Source organism: Crocuta crocuta, unplaced genomic scaffold (assembly GCF_008692635.1).
Source record: "Crocuta crocuta isolate KB4526 unplaced genomic scaffold, BGI_CrCroc_1.0 scaffold348, whole genome shotgun sequence".
NCBI classification, from domain to species: domain Eukaryota; kingdom Metazoa; phylum Chordata; class Mammalia; order Carnivora; family Hyaenidae; genus Crocuta; species Crocuta crocuta.
This window is the reverse complement of record NW_027529573.1, coordinates 1,187,798-1,204,721: the sequence shown is the minus strand read 5'-3', so window position 1 is coordinate 1,204,721 and position 16,924 is coordinate 1,187,798. Positions and strand designations below refer to the sequence as shown.

General features: G+C 40.1%; 1 protein-coding gene across 4 annotated transcripts in view; it reads right to left on the bottom strand.

Moving 5' to 3' along the window:
• Positions 1-16,828, bottom strand: part of EIF4ENIF1 (eukaryotic translation initiation factor 4E nuclear import factor 1) — a 42,186-nt gene extending 25,358 nt beyond the window's left edge. For 3 of the 4 annotated variants that reach the window (XM_077761559.1, XM_077761560.1, XM_077761562.1), the window contains exons 1-4: positions 16,461-16,580; positions 15,850-15,969; positions 4,328-4,401; positions 1,950-2,077 (exon numbers count right to left, since the gene is read on the bottom strand). In XM_077761559.1, coding sequence (XP_077617685.1) covers positions 1,950-2,077; positions 4,328-4,401; positions 15,850-15,969; positions 16,461-16,484 — 346 coding nt within the window. In that variant the 5' untranslated portion in view covers positions 16,485-16,580. Of the gene's footprint in view, positions 1-1,949; positions 2,078-4,327; positions 4,402-15,849; positions 15,970-16,460; positions 16,581-16,752 lie in introns of those variants that run through there. The other variant, XM_077761561.1, reaches the window with a different exon arrangement.
• Positions 16,829-16,924: the final 96 nt, after the last annotated feature.

Here is a 16,924-nt window from a genome sequence, read left to right as displayed (position 1 = left end):
GGGTATTTTTCCTTTCTCACTGGGATGTCCATGACTAGTGGTGGTGAGAGTATTGGAAAAGAATTACCACTGAAACAGTTACAGAGTAACATGTATATTCTTTTGCTTTTCCTCTTTGGGGCAATAAATGTACTTTATAATGATTTTCCATGATTACTCTCCACAATCCCTTTAACTAAGACCTTTTTTATGTATTAGAAAATATCTTGTCAATTAAAAAACTACAGGTGTCAATATTAGAAATAACTGAAAAGTTAAAGTGTTTTAAAAAAGGTTAAAATGTTTCTTCAACAAATGGTACTTAACAGGTGGATACCCACCAGCAGTTCAATGAAGAACTTGAACTGATACCTGATACCACATATAAAACACAAAATAGATCACAGATCTAAATGAAAGAAAATTTCTATAAGAAAATATAAGAGAAAATCTTTGTGACATTGGGTTAAGCAAAGTTTTCTTAGGAACACCACCAAGAGCACAACCCATTAAAAAAAAATGATAGGGGCGCCTGGGTGGCTCAGTTGAACGTCTGACTTCAGCTCAGGTCATGATCTCATGGTTTGTGACTTTGAGCCCCACGTTGGGCTCTGTGCTAATAGCTTGGAGCCTGGAGCCTGCTTCGGATTCTGTGTCTCCCTTTCTCTCTGCCCCTCGCCCCCTTGTACTCGGTCTCTTTCTCTCTCAAAAATAAATAAAACATTAAATTTTAAAACAAAAACAAAACTTCTGCTCTTTGCAAGGTACTATTCTGAGAATGCAAAAACAAGCCACAGAACCGGGAGAAAATATTTAAAAATGTACATGTGATAAAGGACAGACCTATATCTGGTACATATAAAAACTTCAAATTTAAAACACAGATTTAAAAATGGATAAATGCTTTGACCAAACACTAAAAAGGGTATCTGGATGGCAAATAAGCATATAAAATGATACTCAAGATCATGAGTCATTAGGGAGATGCAAATTAAACCATAATGTGATACCACTAAACACTTATTAGATTGGCTAAAATCGTGAAGACTGAACATTCCAAGTGTTGACAAGAATGTGGAACAAACAACTCTCATACACTGCTACCAGAAATTAAGGTGGTATAGCTATGTTGGAAAACAACCTGGCAGTTTCTCAAAACGTTAAACATACATTAACTATAGGACCCAGTCATTTTACCCATAGGTATTTACCCAAGAAAAAAGTGTATGCCTATACAGAGAATTGTACATGAAAGTTTTGGTTGTCAAAAACTGGAAACTCAAATATCCACCAACAGAAAAATGGATAAACTGTGAATTCATACAATGGAATACAACTAGTCAATAAAAAGGTGCAACTATACACCCAATATCATGACTGAATCTTTTTTTTTTTTTTTTAAGGTTTTTTTTTTTTTTTTTTTATTTCTAGAGAGAGAGAGAGAGAGCGTGAGCAGGGGAGGGTCAGAGAGAGAGGGAGTCACAGACTGAAACAGGCTCCAGGCTCCGAGCTGGCAGTCAGCACAGAGCCCGACGCGGGGCTCGAACCCACGAACCGCGAGATCATGACCCAAGCGAAAGTCGGACGCTTAACCGACTAAGCCACCCAGGCGCCCCATGACTGAATCTTAAAGCAACTATTCTGAGTGAAAGAAGCTACCCAAAGAGTGCACACTATACAATTCTATTTATAATTCTAAATATGTGCTCCCTACCACATCTTACTCAGTTACCCCATCAATGAAAGACAGCAGTACTTATAATTCCAAAAACACGTAGTCTAATATAGGTTCTACTTGCCACTGCTATATAGGAAGGCCAGGATTTTTCTATGCTAATCATGAAAAACCCAATTGATAAATCACTTTCCTGATAACAACATTTTCCCCAAATAAAACTCTCCGCTAAGGATGAAACCGGCAGCAAAGAACACTGTCTCCAAAATTGCTGCCCCCACTTCCACGAGCTCACCTACTATCCTGCGCACAAGGGAAGGCCGGTCTGAATCCAACTCTTTCTTCAGACTTTCCACTGGTGAGTTCCGCCCTGAAGCTGGATAGAGAGAGGCATGCCACTTTTCAGGGTCCCAAACGCCATCACTATAAATCAAAGGGTACCAACAGTTAGCACTTGACCCATTTATAGTCACTTGAAAACCAGTGATCTGGGCATAAATGGAACATCAGACCACAAACCTGGGGGTACATATGGATTACAGAAACTATGCCTGTCCTACACAAAAAACATGCTCCATAATATGGATTAGTTTATTGAAGATTAATACAAGGGAGGAAAAATCCCAGTTTACTGCAGATTAGCATAAGGGAGGGAAAAAAACCTCTCACTAGAAGTAGTGCATGGAATGCTTGGTGAGTACTTTTCCAGAATTTCTATGCATAGTCTTAGTTTTTGCCTAAAGGCTCTTAAGCACATAAAATGTGCGCTTTAGGTTGTATTTTGTTACTCCCTAATGATAATGTGGCAGGTGGTACAGTGTGCAAAGCAGAAACTTTATAGCCCAGTGATCTGGGATAAAATTCTAGTTCTGCCATCACCACCAGGGACCTCCTGGACAAGTTAAAAAGCTATGCCCTTCACTATTCTTTTGAATGGACTTCCCAAACCCCAGATCTGACCAGGCTATGCTACATTACTAGCAGGGTACTCTGCACTTATCCTTCACAGCCTATAATGGTGGTAATGATAAACTCTTGAGTATTTGACTGTATCCTTCCACAGATCAATGCTCCATTAAGGCAATATCTGATAGTACCTGACATAGTATTTGCCACCTAACCAGTACCAACTGAGTATCTCTTAAATAAGTGAGTCAACCTCTCAATCTCCACTCCTCACAATAAAGGGGCTATTACATATCTTCTGGTGTGTTGTGAGGATTATTTGGAATTTAAGAATCAAACAAATTTTAATTCTGAGAAGAGAAATACCAGGATGACAAGCTCTTTCCTCTTTCCCTTATTTTCACTACTATTACTAGCACATCTCCACTTAGAATTAAAAGTGAGTAGGGGCACCTGAGTGGCTCAGTTGGTTAAGCATCTGACTTCAGCTCAGGTCATGATCTCGCAGTTTGTGGAGTCAAGCCCTGCCCTGCAACAGGCTCTGTGCTGACAGCTCAGAGCCTGGAGCCTGCTTCGGATTCTGTATCTCTCCCCCCATTCCTCTCTGTCCCTCCCCCACTCCTGCTCTGTTTCTGTCTCAATAATAATCATAAAAAAAAAATTAAAAATTAAAAAAAAGAAGTGACCTTATAGTCTTAAGAGGACCATAGCAAGTGCAATGTAGGGTGATTATAAACATTTTCAGACCATAATTTAGCTCTCGTCTTCTCAAACCAAAGCCTTCTACTGCTTATGAAGCAACCCAAGATGCAAAAGGGCTCATCTGAAGGACTGAATGGTTTTTCGTTTGGGGGCAGGGAGGAGGGTGGAGCAATGCTATATGGCTCAGAATCCTCCTTATCAGCCTCCTCGGGGCAGGCCCTTGAAGGACCCCCAAAGCACAGTGCAAAAACTATCACTGACAGAAAAGACCCTGGAGAGGACTTAAAACTGCTTTCTTACTATTTGCCTCTGACCAAGTCATTTTCTAACTTTAGTTTCATCATCAGTTTGTTGAAAGGGAATTAGTTTAGTTGTCCTTAGAGTCCTGTAAAGCTCAAAAAAAAATTTTTTTTTTTTAATTTTTAGGTCTTTATTTTGAGAAAGAGCGAGCGAGCAGGGGAGGAGCAGAGAAAGGGAGACCCAGAATTCGAGGCAGGCTCCAGGCTCTGAGCTCTCAGCACAGAGCCCAACGTGGGGCTCGAACCTACAGACTGTGAGATCATGACCTTAGCCAAAGTCGGACACTTAACCGACTGAGCCACCCAGGTGCCCCTCAAAAAAATGTTTTAATGTTTATTTAGAGGGCATGTGTGCAAGAGAATGCACGCACAGAAGGAAGGGCAAAAGAGAAGGAGACAGAGAATTCCAAACAGGCTCTGTGCTGTCACACACAGCCCAATATGGGGCTCAATCCCACAACCGCGCGATCATGACCTGAACTGAAATCAAGAGTCAGACACTAAACTGACTGAACCACCTAGGCACCCCTCAAAATTTTGACTTAATAGTTTAAAGCCAATTAATAATGAAACCAATGAGGACAATGCAGTAAGCTATTTAGTCCATAGTTTATCTGAGATATATTTGTGCAGAAGCCCAAAGTCATTATCCCTGAAATCTCCCCCACTCATCATTCTACCAAAAAACTTCAAAACAATTTTTAAATTACATTTGGTAAACAAGACATTAACCAGGAGGAGCACTCCCCTTCCCCTTCACCCATACCTGTCATATTTTTCAGAGAGGCATGACGGCCTCTGTTTGGAATGAGGGCGTTCTTTTATATCCAAGAGCTCCTCCTAGAAAGAAAAACCAAATGGTGATTTTGAGTAATATTTCTCATGCCACATATTTTCAACTTCTGTTTGTTCTCAGTAATGACTGGAGTGCTTATCTTAAGCACATCACACAGTTCTTATTTATCTATACCTTGACATATTTCAGAAAGGACTGGAGTTACCTCAAGAGTCTTACAAGTAGCAGCTCAAGCAGAATTGGCAAGTAATAGTGATTGGCTTTTTTCTAAAACACAATTCTCTCACAAACTGCCATCCAAAGATATAGTTATAGTCTACGACACTGAATGGTCACCAAGGTATGGAAACTTCAGGCTTAAATAAAACCTAATTAATCTTTCTACTCTTAAATGCATTAGATGCCAATTTACAAGTAAATAGGTATTTTTAACAAGTTCGCAAGAAAAAAAAAGCACAAAGCACACATCCATTTACCATTTATCTGATTTGCCTGTTAACATTTTACTTTAGCATTTGGGCTCTCCATATATATTTTTTTTAAGCCATATAAGGGTTACTCCTCAATACTTCAGTGCTTATTTCCTAAGAATGAGGATATTCTTTCATAAGTCTCTTATCTGGTTCCAGGAGAGAATTAAGCCCTATAAAAAATAATGAGTGACTAGTTTTTCCATTTCCCCAAGGGTTATGCTTGGCCTGTATCGTTGCAGATGCATAAGAGAGAAGCAAATCCATTACAAACAACACATACCTTAAGGCATAAGGGCTTACTTCTACAGGACCTAGTTGAAAAGGGTTGTCAGTTTTATACAATCAGTTATAAATAATACTTTTATCTAACCTACCCCTCCAGATTCCAATTTGTCAACTGGCCCAATAAGGTCCTTTATATTGTTTTATTCTCCAACATAGGATCCAGTCTAGAATCAGATATTGGTTGTCATACTTCTTTGGAACATTTCTACAACTGGAACATTTCTTTGTCTTTGATGACATGGACATTTCTAAAGAATGCAGCCTACATTATTTTTTCCCCTAAGAGAACGGTATTCATTTTGGGTTTATCTAATGTTTCCTCATGATTAGATTTAGCTTAAAGTATCCAAGGAAGAGAATACTAACCTCAGATATGTTGTGCCTATCTCAGAGCATCATCTCTGAACACCTGTGATATCCATCTGCCACTTAGTAGCTGCCGTATGCAATCTGTAGAAGACTGCAAATATCTGGTCTTCATCAAAATTCCCCCCTAAATTTAGCATCTATTGATGAATCTTGCCCAAACTGATCATGATTTCCCAACTCTAGGTCTCTCTCCATATTTACCAGTTAGCACATGGCATTTCACTGGGAGGGCAAACACTAATCCTCCCTTTTCCCCTGTGTGTTTACCTATTATTGGCATGGGCTCACAGAGACCTAGTTTTTCCAATGGTCTATAATTCACTAATGCCCTTAATTATTTAGGGGCTCAAATTGGGAGCCTCTTCAAGGTGTTTCCTGTGTTCTCTGGACATGCCCCATCATTTTCTTTTTTTTTTTTTTTTTAAATATTTTATTTATTTCTAGGAGAGAGAGAGAGACAGCGTGAGCAGGGGAGGGTCAGAGAGAGAGGGAGTCACAGACTGAAACAGGCTCCAGGCTCTGAGCTGGCAGTCAGCACAGAGCCCGACGCGGGGCCCGAACCCACGAACCGCGAGATCATGACCTAAGCGAAAGTCGGACGCTTAACCGACTATGCCACCCAGGCGCCCCTGTACATGCCCCATCATTTTCTAAAAAGCCCTTCCTTACTGTCTGTCTTACCTTGTACCCATCCTAGCCCTAGTGTCAGCCATTTTCTCTGAGAAATCTTATATACATTCTACTGTACCAGGCCTCTGCAAGCCTCACAATATAATGCTTGCTGCTGCTCTGATCACTGCTTCCCCTATGGTGGGGTAAATATGGAGGAAGAGACCTACTCTCTCAGCCTATAGGAATCACTGCACATAAGTACACCATGAGTTCACTCAGTGTCTTCAGACACTTGAAGCATCTAAATATTTTCTCTATGACTGCAAAATGCCCTAGGCCCAGATGACATTTTAATTTTTAAAACCAGATTATCAATCATGCATTTGCATTTGGGAAGAAATACCTAGAAAAATTGAGAAGTTGGATAAACAGAATCCCAAATATAAGAAAATATCTAGAGACAGCCCCAAATTCTAAAAAAGCTGTCAAAGCAATGACCTACAATCTTGAAATTATCAGTAATGACTGGAGTCCAGTGAAATCTACAGGGCAAACAAGGTGTCACTAGAGCAGGGTGACACAAATTTGGCATTGGGTGGAGGAAGGGTGAATGGACCAATAGCAGTTATGACGACAGTAAATGTTACAAGACAGAAACCATGAGGATACGAAGGCTTAAAACATTTTCCAAGAGAAACAGGAAAGACCTTACAATACAGGAAATACTTATATCTACATTACAGGAAAAAATACTGCAAAACAATTTTGTTATTAGAAGCAACCCAAAGATTATTTCATATTCCCTTACTCCACCACCCTCAAAATCCAAATACTGAACTAAGAACCCTAGTATACTATTAAACTAAGGGCAACACATTTTATACTTAAATATGTATACTTCCAATATACTCAAATTTCTAATCAATAAGGCTTTGTTTGAAACTTTAAATCCCCAAAGATAATACGGAGCCTAAGTGATAGGTGTTTTCCATTACTACTACGGCCGTCTGCTGAAACTCATGATTTTACTTATTTAGGAGTCACCTGGAAAAGACTTAACATTTTAACATAGCCACAAAACATGCTGGAGGACCAAATATTCTATTTGTAGGGAATCAAAAAAAATATTTTCACAAAGGTAACAGTCTTACAAAAGGGAAATGGGGAGACTAAGGAGATAGGATGACAAACTGAATATGGAATCCCAGTTGGGATCCTGAAACAGAAAAAGGACATTAGGTAAAACAAAGGACAGGTAAGTATGTACTCTAGTTAATAAGATGTATCAGCATTGTTAATTGTAAAAAATAGACCATACTAACATATTAACAGGGAAATGTTAATTTCTCTATGTTCCCAGTTTTTCTACAAATCTCAAACTGTTCTAAAAAACAAAGTTTACTTCTACCTCATAAACAAAAATAAACTAAACAGATATAAGAGCTGTAACTAGGGGCACCTGGGTGGTTCAGTCAGTTGGGTGTCCGGCTTGGGCTCAGGTCACGATCTCAAGCTTTGTGAGTTTGAGCCCCGCGTCAGGCTCTGTTCTANGCTCCCGCCCCCCCCCCAAAAAAAAAAAATAAAAAAAAAAAAAAAAAAAAAAGAGCTGTATCTATAAAACTCTTAGAAGAAAATGCAGGTGTAAAAAGTTGATGACCTTGGATTAGCAATGTTCCTTAGCTGGGACACAGAAAAAGCATAAGCAACCAAAGAAAAAACATATAAATTGGATTTTAAGTTTGGGAACTTTTGTGCTTCAGATGACTATAAACAAAGTGAAAAGAACAGGAAAAAATAGATACAAATCATGGCTCTGATAAGGGTTTAGTGTCCAGAATATGGAGAGAACGTGTACAGTTTAACAAAGGGGTGCCTGGGTGGCTCAGTCAATTGAGCTTTTAACTCCAGCTCAGATGGTGATATCGCGGTCGTGGGACTGAGCTCCATGTTGAGCTCCACACTGAGCACGAAACCTGCTTGGGATTCTCTCTCCCCCTTTCTCTCTGTCCCTTCCCAGCCCATGCTCTAAATAAAACACAAAAGATTTCAATAGATTTCTCCAAATACACAAATGACAAACAAAAAGCACAAGATGTTCAAAATCCTTTGTCATTAAGGAAATACAAGTCAAAACCATAGTGAGATACCACTTCACGCGTACCAAGTTAGCTATTAAAAATGAAAAATGGGAAAATTACACGTATTGGCAAGGATGTGGAGATATTGCACTGCTAATGGAAATGTAAACCGGTGCAGCTGCTGTGGAAAACAGTGGCAATTTCTCCAAAAGTTAAACACAGTTACTATATGACCCAGCAATTGTACCCCTAGGTATATACCAAAAGGAACTGAAAAAATTATGTCCACACAAAAACTTGTACACAAATGCTAACAGCATTATTTACAACAGCAAAAAAATGAAACCCATATGCCCATCAACTGATGAATGGATAAACAAAATGTGGTAAACCCATACAATGGAATATTATTTGGCAATAAAAAGGCATAAGTACTGATACATGCTATCACACAAACCTTGGAAACATTAAAAGATTCCAGACAAAAAAGGCCACATATAGTCTGATTCTGTTTACATGCAACATGTAGAATAGGCAAATCCATGGTCGGGAAGTAGATTAAGGTTTGCCAGGGCCTGGGGAAAATGGATAATGGGAGTGACTGCTAATGGGGGTACAGAATTTCTGTTTGGGGTGATGAAAATATTCTAGAATTAGGTAACAGTGATGGTTGTACAACTCTGAATTTACTGAAGACCACTGAATGGTACACCTTTAAAGGGATGAATTTTATGTATGTGAATTATATCTCAAAAAAAATCTTTTATTTTGAGAGAAAGAAGGAAGTGGGGAGAAGCAGAGAGAGACAGGGAGGCAGGGAGGGAGGGGGAGGGAGGGAAAGGGAGGGAGAGGGAGAGAGAGAGAGAGACTGACTCGCAAGCAGGTTCCAAACCCTTAGTGCAGACCTCAATGCAGGGCTTAACTCCTGAACCATGAGATTGTGACCGGAGTTGAAATCATGGTTGGATGCTTAACTGACTAAGCCACCAAGGCACCACCCAAAAAATATTTTTAAGTAAATTAAACTAAGTTGTTCAGTTACCAGAGGTTATATTTTCTTTCTTACAGACTTTCTGCTCTAACCACAGACTGATAATGCCAACTACCCTCAGATATATATACGAGTTGCTCAGGTTGGTAAAAATGTTTTAACTTTCCTTCCCATATTATTCCAGTTTTCTTTGTTGACTTTGTATGCTTAACATATACTAGGTGTGAATAAATGTTCCAGCAACTGACTATACAACTTGACAGGCTTGTAAGGGCAGAGGGTAGAGCAGTGAGCCAGTTATACACAGAGGAATTAACCATGTCAGCAGAACAAATGGTGCTGCTGACAAAGTGCAATGGCTAAAACATCGTCCACCTGGCTATAGAGGATGAAGAGCCATTCTGTTAACAGGTTGATAACTGGGAAAACAAAAACAGTTGTTGGATTGTGAAAGCTGCTAGAAATAACTTTAAATATCTAAATAAAGTTACACTTACTCTTCTGGAAAGCAGGGCTTCTTAAACCAATTTCATGGCCTCAAGGAAACCATATGCAAAACTGCATTTGTGCAGTTTCTGCAGTGAGCACTCATACCTTCAAAAGATCTCCAATGGATCCCAAAGAAGTTAAGAAGTGGTGCTTTAAATGTACGTTTCTGAAGATGTGGCCCACAGTACACTTGGACACTTAGGGACAATGAGAGCTCCTCCTCATGGGGTTTAGAGAGTTAGATCTGTTATACCTTCCACCAACGTCTTAAGGGGCATAAGATAGTTATCCCAAACTAAGAAGGTCCTCCATTTAAGTGGGGAGGGGAGAAATGATGAGATAACTCAATACAAAAATTGCTTTTTTCATAGCTGTCCACAGAACATTTCCTGTGTACCAGGCTTAGTATCTAGTATAAGCAGATGACCCTTGGCCCTGACCCCACGGGTCTCCAGTCTCTCAAGAGAAGTGTTCTTGAACCTGCCATTTCATCGAGAGCTCTTAAGAGCAATATTCCAGAAAAGGCACCCCCCTGGGATATTTTCAAAGAAAATCTTCAACTTTGGCTAAAGCCAAAATACTTGGAAAATGTCCACTCTGAGCTGGGAGTGCTCCTTCCCTAGGAGTATTTCAGGAGGGAATGGGAGATTACCCTTTTACAGACTCCTATGAACCCACAGGAATTTACTAATTATCAACAAATTCACTACAATTAACAGCTGGACAAGAGAAGAGTTAATATGTGAGACCTTACTTTTTTTGCACAGGTTTTAAAACCTGACTAGGCAAGAATAAGCTGCTAACTGCCCAAAAGCCAGTTGAACTAACACTGTCCTTAAAGAAAATGTCAAGCTTCCCAAAACAATTTGAGAATTACTAATATGGACACCCACTTTTCATGATCAGTATTAAAGTAAAAAGCAAACGAATGTGAATATAAGCCCAAAACAATAGTGGTTAAAATCTACATCCAGTTTCTTGTTGCAGAAATTCCATGTTCTAGAAGAATTTCACACGAGTCACTGACATAAGATGAAAGGGGAAATATTCTTTACCTTTGTGAGCTGAATTCAATTCACATGAGTAAAAAGGTCAACTTTTAAAATATTAACATAGATATTTTATTAAGAAATCCAAAGTTTTATTTCATTGTTGATGGTCAAAGCACTCTAGAAGTGACCCAGTACCTTACTAGTGTGTGTGCGCGCGCACGCGCAAACACATGCCTAACTCTTCCTAAAGAAGGCATGTGTCCCCAGAACAGTGTCTGGGTTGGATCATCCACCTTTGACTTCCTCTCCCAGCCCCCACCCTCAACACCACCACTAGCATTGGGATTGGTCATCAGGCTCTTAGATGGTTGCTGACTGACCAGATATTCGTTTTGCCAAATCAGAGGACTTTCCTGAAAGGATTAGAAAGCTGTTAAAAATAGATCACAATGAGGTAATGGTACCCACAATGATAGCCAGGACAATGGTGAACTAAGAACATAGGGGGTACATGGGATACATTCCACCATCCCCCATTTATGAACTTTGTTGCTGCAGGCACCATTTTTAACAGTTCTTACAGGTAGGTCAGAATTCAAAGGATCCTGCAGAGCTGTTAAGCAGGACTTCACACCTGGATTCATCCAAGCATCTAATGATGGCTGATTTGAGGCAAAGACTTTCTTCTACTGAAAGATTTGAAACTACGAAAATGGGAATGGGGGGGAAAAAAAGAAAACTGTGTTTTCTCTGTTGATCTGGCCAATACAATAAAAATAAACCTTGGCTTTTAAATATACTTATACAACTGATAAAAAAACAATATAAAATGTTAAGCAGGTAAATACTAGAAGGAAACTTAAAACCATTTTTAGGGTAGTGGCATTACATCTTCACTAGGGCTTTCTGGTTTCATATTAAAATGGAAATAGTTACTGTAACATTGAAAAAATAAGTATCTTGATCATCTGAAGTTGGTATCTAAAGAAGATATCTTTTAATATCTCCCTTATTACATCCTAAAGAGTTTTTAGTATTTCCTGTGTGCCAGCTACTTTTCTAAGCACTTGACATGTATTTTCTCATTTATTCCCCACAAAAATCCTATGAAGTAGATACTATTCCACATTTTAAAGAAGGAAAGGATGAGAACCAGGGTAGCTAAGTACATGGCTGAAGGCCACACAGGGTAAGTAAGTGGTGATCCTAAATCAGGCAGTGGGGTTCAATGCCCCTTATCCTTTCATCTTCACGGTTTCTCTTGAAAGAACAAGGAAGGTACATGATACCTCCCAGGAGCTGTGCAGTGTTGGGTTTGTCTCTGCCCAGCGGGACTACCAGGAACCCTATGCCAAACTACCACATCCTTGGGTAGGCTTCCCTTAAGCCAGCCTCCCTTCATAGCACCCTTCCCTGAATCAAAGGTCCTGCCCACGAATCTTTATGTTAAAGGTTCCAACTGTAAAATGACTAGTTCCTTATCTAGCTAGAAGTTCCCACCATGAGCAAGGAGGAGAGGATACTCATGGGGGCAAGAGCCCTGAATCCCAACTTTTCAAGATGACTTAGAATTGTAACAGGTAGGAAAGAACAACCATAAGTCAGTACCTATCGTGTTGGCAGCTGACCCCTTGAAGAACTCCTAGTTAGCTAGGTTTTCTGAACAGCTGAAACATTAAGATCGTATAATGATTTTTCATACCATAACTCTGCCTTCCAATATAAACACTCTTAGTTTTATATTAGCTTAAGTCTGTAGCTAAGTATGTCACAGAAATGCCACCTGTTAGAAGTTACTTCTGAACTCAGTTTATAAAAGATACCTATGAACTTACCGAATGAGATATCGCTATAGTTAAACCTCATCATCTGACTAATGATTTCAAGCTAGGATTTAGATCATAATTTCTCTTTTCTCAGAGGCTGGACTTCAAGTCTTACAACTGATTCTTGGAAGGCTATGAGAATTACTCAAATCAGTCCACTTCTGATGCCTTTAAAAAAATGGTTTTAAAGCAAAGACATAAACATGGCTGTATCACTGTGACTAACTGCCCATCAGTCACAAATCAGGTGGTGTGCCTCCTCTGAAGATCCCTACAGACACCAAAATGGTGCCAAAGCAATGAGCACACATGAAATTAAACTTAGTAAAGTCCAATCCCTACTTTTTTTTAGCTGATAGACTGGATATGTATAACACTGGTAAGTACTGAGCTCAATGTTAGGAGTGCCCCCTGCTTTTATATACCCTATTTAACTGGTAGGTGATAACATTTGATAAGGAATCAGTGGCAAGACACAGGAGCAAAGGAGGAGCAGCACCAAGTATGTATACCCTAAAATCAATCTGTCCACTCAAGAAAAAGAGCAAGGATCTGAATAGTGGGGCAGTCCAAAGCATTTCTACTTTGTATCTGAAGCAGAAGATGGTATCACCAATAAACTAGTAAAGAACTAGTAAAACACCTCAAGAACTAGTAAAACAAGGACCTCTGGTGAAGGTAAGAAAAATTTGAATGAGTCTCAAAGTCTTTCCTTTAATAAGCATGACCACCTTATCGTGTTTTCCTAAATCAATAGTTCTCAAACTTTAATCAGAGTCAGAATTCCCTGAAAGACTTGTTATATGTGGACAGCAGGGCCCTATCCCTAGAATCTGATTCAATACCACTGACATGGGGCTTGATGTTTTGTATTTCTAAGAGGTTACCAGTCGGTGCTAAACACTAGTTCAGAGGCCACTCTTTGAAAACCACTATCTAAAAACACTTTTAATCCATGACTTTAATGGGAGATCCCACTTTGTAGCCTCCAAAAATCCTTCAACATAATTCAATCACTTTATGGGTACATATTTAAGTATTACTAAAATATAATAGCTTTTGGTCTTGTGAATCTGGCCTAGCAAAACAGACTTGAGTGGGCTTGTAAATTAAGGACTCAAGGCTCCCAGGATAACAGGTGCATATGATACATCCATTTATAACCATCCCAGTTAATCATCACTGAGGCTTAGGGGTTGGCCTTAAAGTATCTAATGTGACTCTTGACTTCCTGAGACATTCATGGAAACACAATGGACACCAACTGAACCCTAAGGAGTAATTATGCACCTGACTTGCTTGACAACATCAAGACCATATATCAAGTTCTCCAAGGAACACTAAAGGCTTGCTACTCAAAGTATAGTCAGTGGACCTGCAGTATGGGCACCACCTGGGAGCAAGTTAAAGAGCTAAAATTTCAAGCCCACTCCTAATCTAACAGAATTCACTTTATAAGAATTCATAGGTAATCCCCAGACAGACCAACATTTAGGAAGCAAGTCGGACACTATACACACAGGAGGCTCTGACATGTTACTTTGAAAAGCACTAAGCCAAACATGTGGACTTCTCCACCTTCATGGAAAAAACTCTAGAATTCCGAACAGACTATTGACATTATCTTATAAAACAAATAAATGCTAAAATAATTAGTGTCAAAGGTAAGAACCCCTCTCACCTGGCTAATATGTTTTTTAATCTTGTAGTTAACATTTCACATTTACAAGTTCTCACACATTACTTAAGTCACTGAGGACAGTTTCCTTCTATTGCTTCTAAACTTTCTAGCTCATGAACTTGAAGCAGCAGAAACATTACTAAACGCTTTACTTATTCCAATAGTATTCCAATAGTTTGATCTCAGTACATAGATAAGGAGTAGGATGGCTCAAGCATTATTCCAGTTGTGCAATAACAGACCACTTATCATAGTTCTCACAACTCGGAATTGTTTCAAGCTTTCTTCAAAGGAGAAAGGCTTAGTTTGCCTCAAGTACTACATTAGTAGAGTGTGAGAAACACATATGCATGAAAGCATTATCCTAACACTGCCTAAACATGATCCTAAAACTACCATTAACTAAACCTTCTCGAATGGAATGGATAGTAAACCAATTTCCAATCAAATTTTGTAGAGAAGACCATCAAATCTAAGACTCACTGTCATTAACCTAAAACATGCTTTTCGTGATTTCTTTGAGGCACATTTATGACAAAATTCTGAAACTGTATTATCAAAAGTGGGCTATATTGAGCTTCTTAATCTTTACTGTAAACACACATAAGTTCTAGCCTAAGAGAAACCAATAATACCTTCCCTAAAAATGACTTAGGCCTAAATATGGATATACGTAAAGATGGCATATACATGCAACCCTCTGAGCAGTATGAAAGTGACTCAAAAGCCTCTCTGCCTGGATTCTACAAGTAGAATACCAATTAAGAACTTTTACTCAAAAAGTGCTAGGAAAGTTGAAATCACATAAGCTTACAATATAAGCAGTTCAAATCAGTTTTCCTTCATATATAAGCTTTCCTGCATTTGGAATTCATTTTAGGTAATGAATTTAAGTTGTGAAACATGATTTCGGCACTTTCATGTTTGAGAAAAACTCCATTTGGGAAGACCAAATCTGAATGAACAAATGAAATGCCATTAGTTTTTTTAAATACTAAAAATGAATATTAATCTGACAGCACTTGTTACTTTATCCAAGTAGTGGCACCAGTACCCAAACAAGGCCTGACTTCAAAATATTAATCATTATTTTGGAAAGTCAGGGATAACAACAACATCAGAACCCTTGACTGGTTCCATACTTAGGAAATACAGGTATGAGACCAACTAGAACATTACTCTTCCTGTTGACAGTCCCAAGCACATTTTTTGTACTCTGCCCAATATATTTCAGGGAACGAAAAATGAATTCACAGCTCACTGAGTCCTGTCAACCTCTTCAGAAACATTCAGGAGCCAATATGATACTGAACAGTAGCTTCAATAAGTTCAGGACCTTGAGTGATTTGCATGCAGTACTGGAATCCTTACTCTACAGCATATAAATCAGTAACATACCAGTTACGGTTGTTACAGAACACTTGAGCCAACATACACTGATCCATAAATTCATACGCTATTTAAGCCAAGATTTCCTTCACCTGCAAGCTACTTAGAAGCAAATTCTAGTTTAAAGTCCATATTCATACTTCCAGAAAAAATTTCAAAGAAATTACTAAATTTAGTTATATTTAGTCCATACAGTGAATCGGAACAAGACTCCCACTTTTGATAATACTAATGAAATATCTACACAATGTTACCAACCTCCCCCACCTATAAAGAAACACTATTTCATTAGTATAACAAAGCTTACTTTTGTATAGCGATGAGGGGACTTGGAGGCTGGTTGCTTCTTCAGGTCAAGAAAGGCATCTCCGTTTTCTGTTTCTCCCACACTTCTATCCATGGCTCCTTGGTCTACAATTCGTTGCACCTGGAAAATAAATCAGCAAAACTGTCATGGAGAACAATACATTTTCAGAGGTCTTGACCGTTTAAAATACTGAAATTCGTTTATCTCTTAAAATGACTACCTTTTAAAAACAAGGCCTTATTCAACAATTATTCTATAAACCAGAACCCACTGGAAATAGAACGACTGATGCTTTAGTTAGCTCTTCTAGTAACGTGTTCTAAGCATCAAAAGGGTACGAGAAGCATAAGTGGAAGGTGCCCAAATGAGGGTACAGCCTTCAAATAGCTTTAAGACAAAAAGAAACCAAAATTAATCACTGCCACCCATGAGGACTGTTCAGACAGTAGTGGGGAGTTTTCCGAGTGGGGGCAGGTAGGAGACTTAGTTGGGGCTGGGGATCCGGGAAGTCGGACTGTGGTAAAGTGCCTGTCACTTGCCAATGGACGGCGCCAGCTGCCCCTTGTTATCCAGGGGCCAGGGACTGGGGCTGGGGCCCGAGCGCCCCTCACCCGGCCGGCGGCACCTGTGGCCATGTCAGAGGTGCCCGTGACAAGGAAGAAGGGAGATCCTGCTTCAGCTCCGAAACTCGGCTTTCCCGGGCCGCGACCCCAACCCCCGGCCTCTCGCGCAGGCCCCGGCCCAGCGGCCTCCTTCGGAGGAAGGGCGGGGACTGTACTCACGGAGGAGAGGCGGGCCGGAGGGAGCGGGGAGGCCNGTCATACAAGGATCTTCACGAGGGTTTCTTTCTCTCCGTCCCTCCTCCCAGGCCCCCCTCCCCCCTTAATAACTCCCTCCACGCACCCGGGCCCCAGCACCGCCTTCACCGCCGCGCGCCCGGATGTGAGGTGGCTGCGGCGGTGCCGGGCGGAAAAGAGAAACATCGCGGCGCGCTCCCGGAGCGCCGGCCCGTCCGTGCGTCCGGCGGCGGGGAAACGGAGGCGTGGAGGAGGTGGCGGCGGCGGGGGGGGACTGG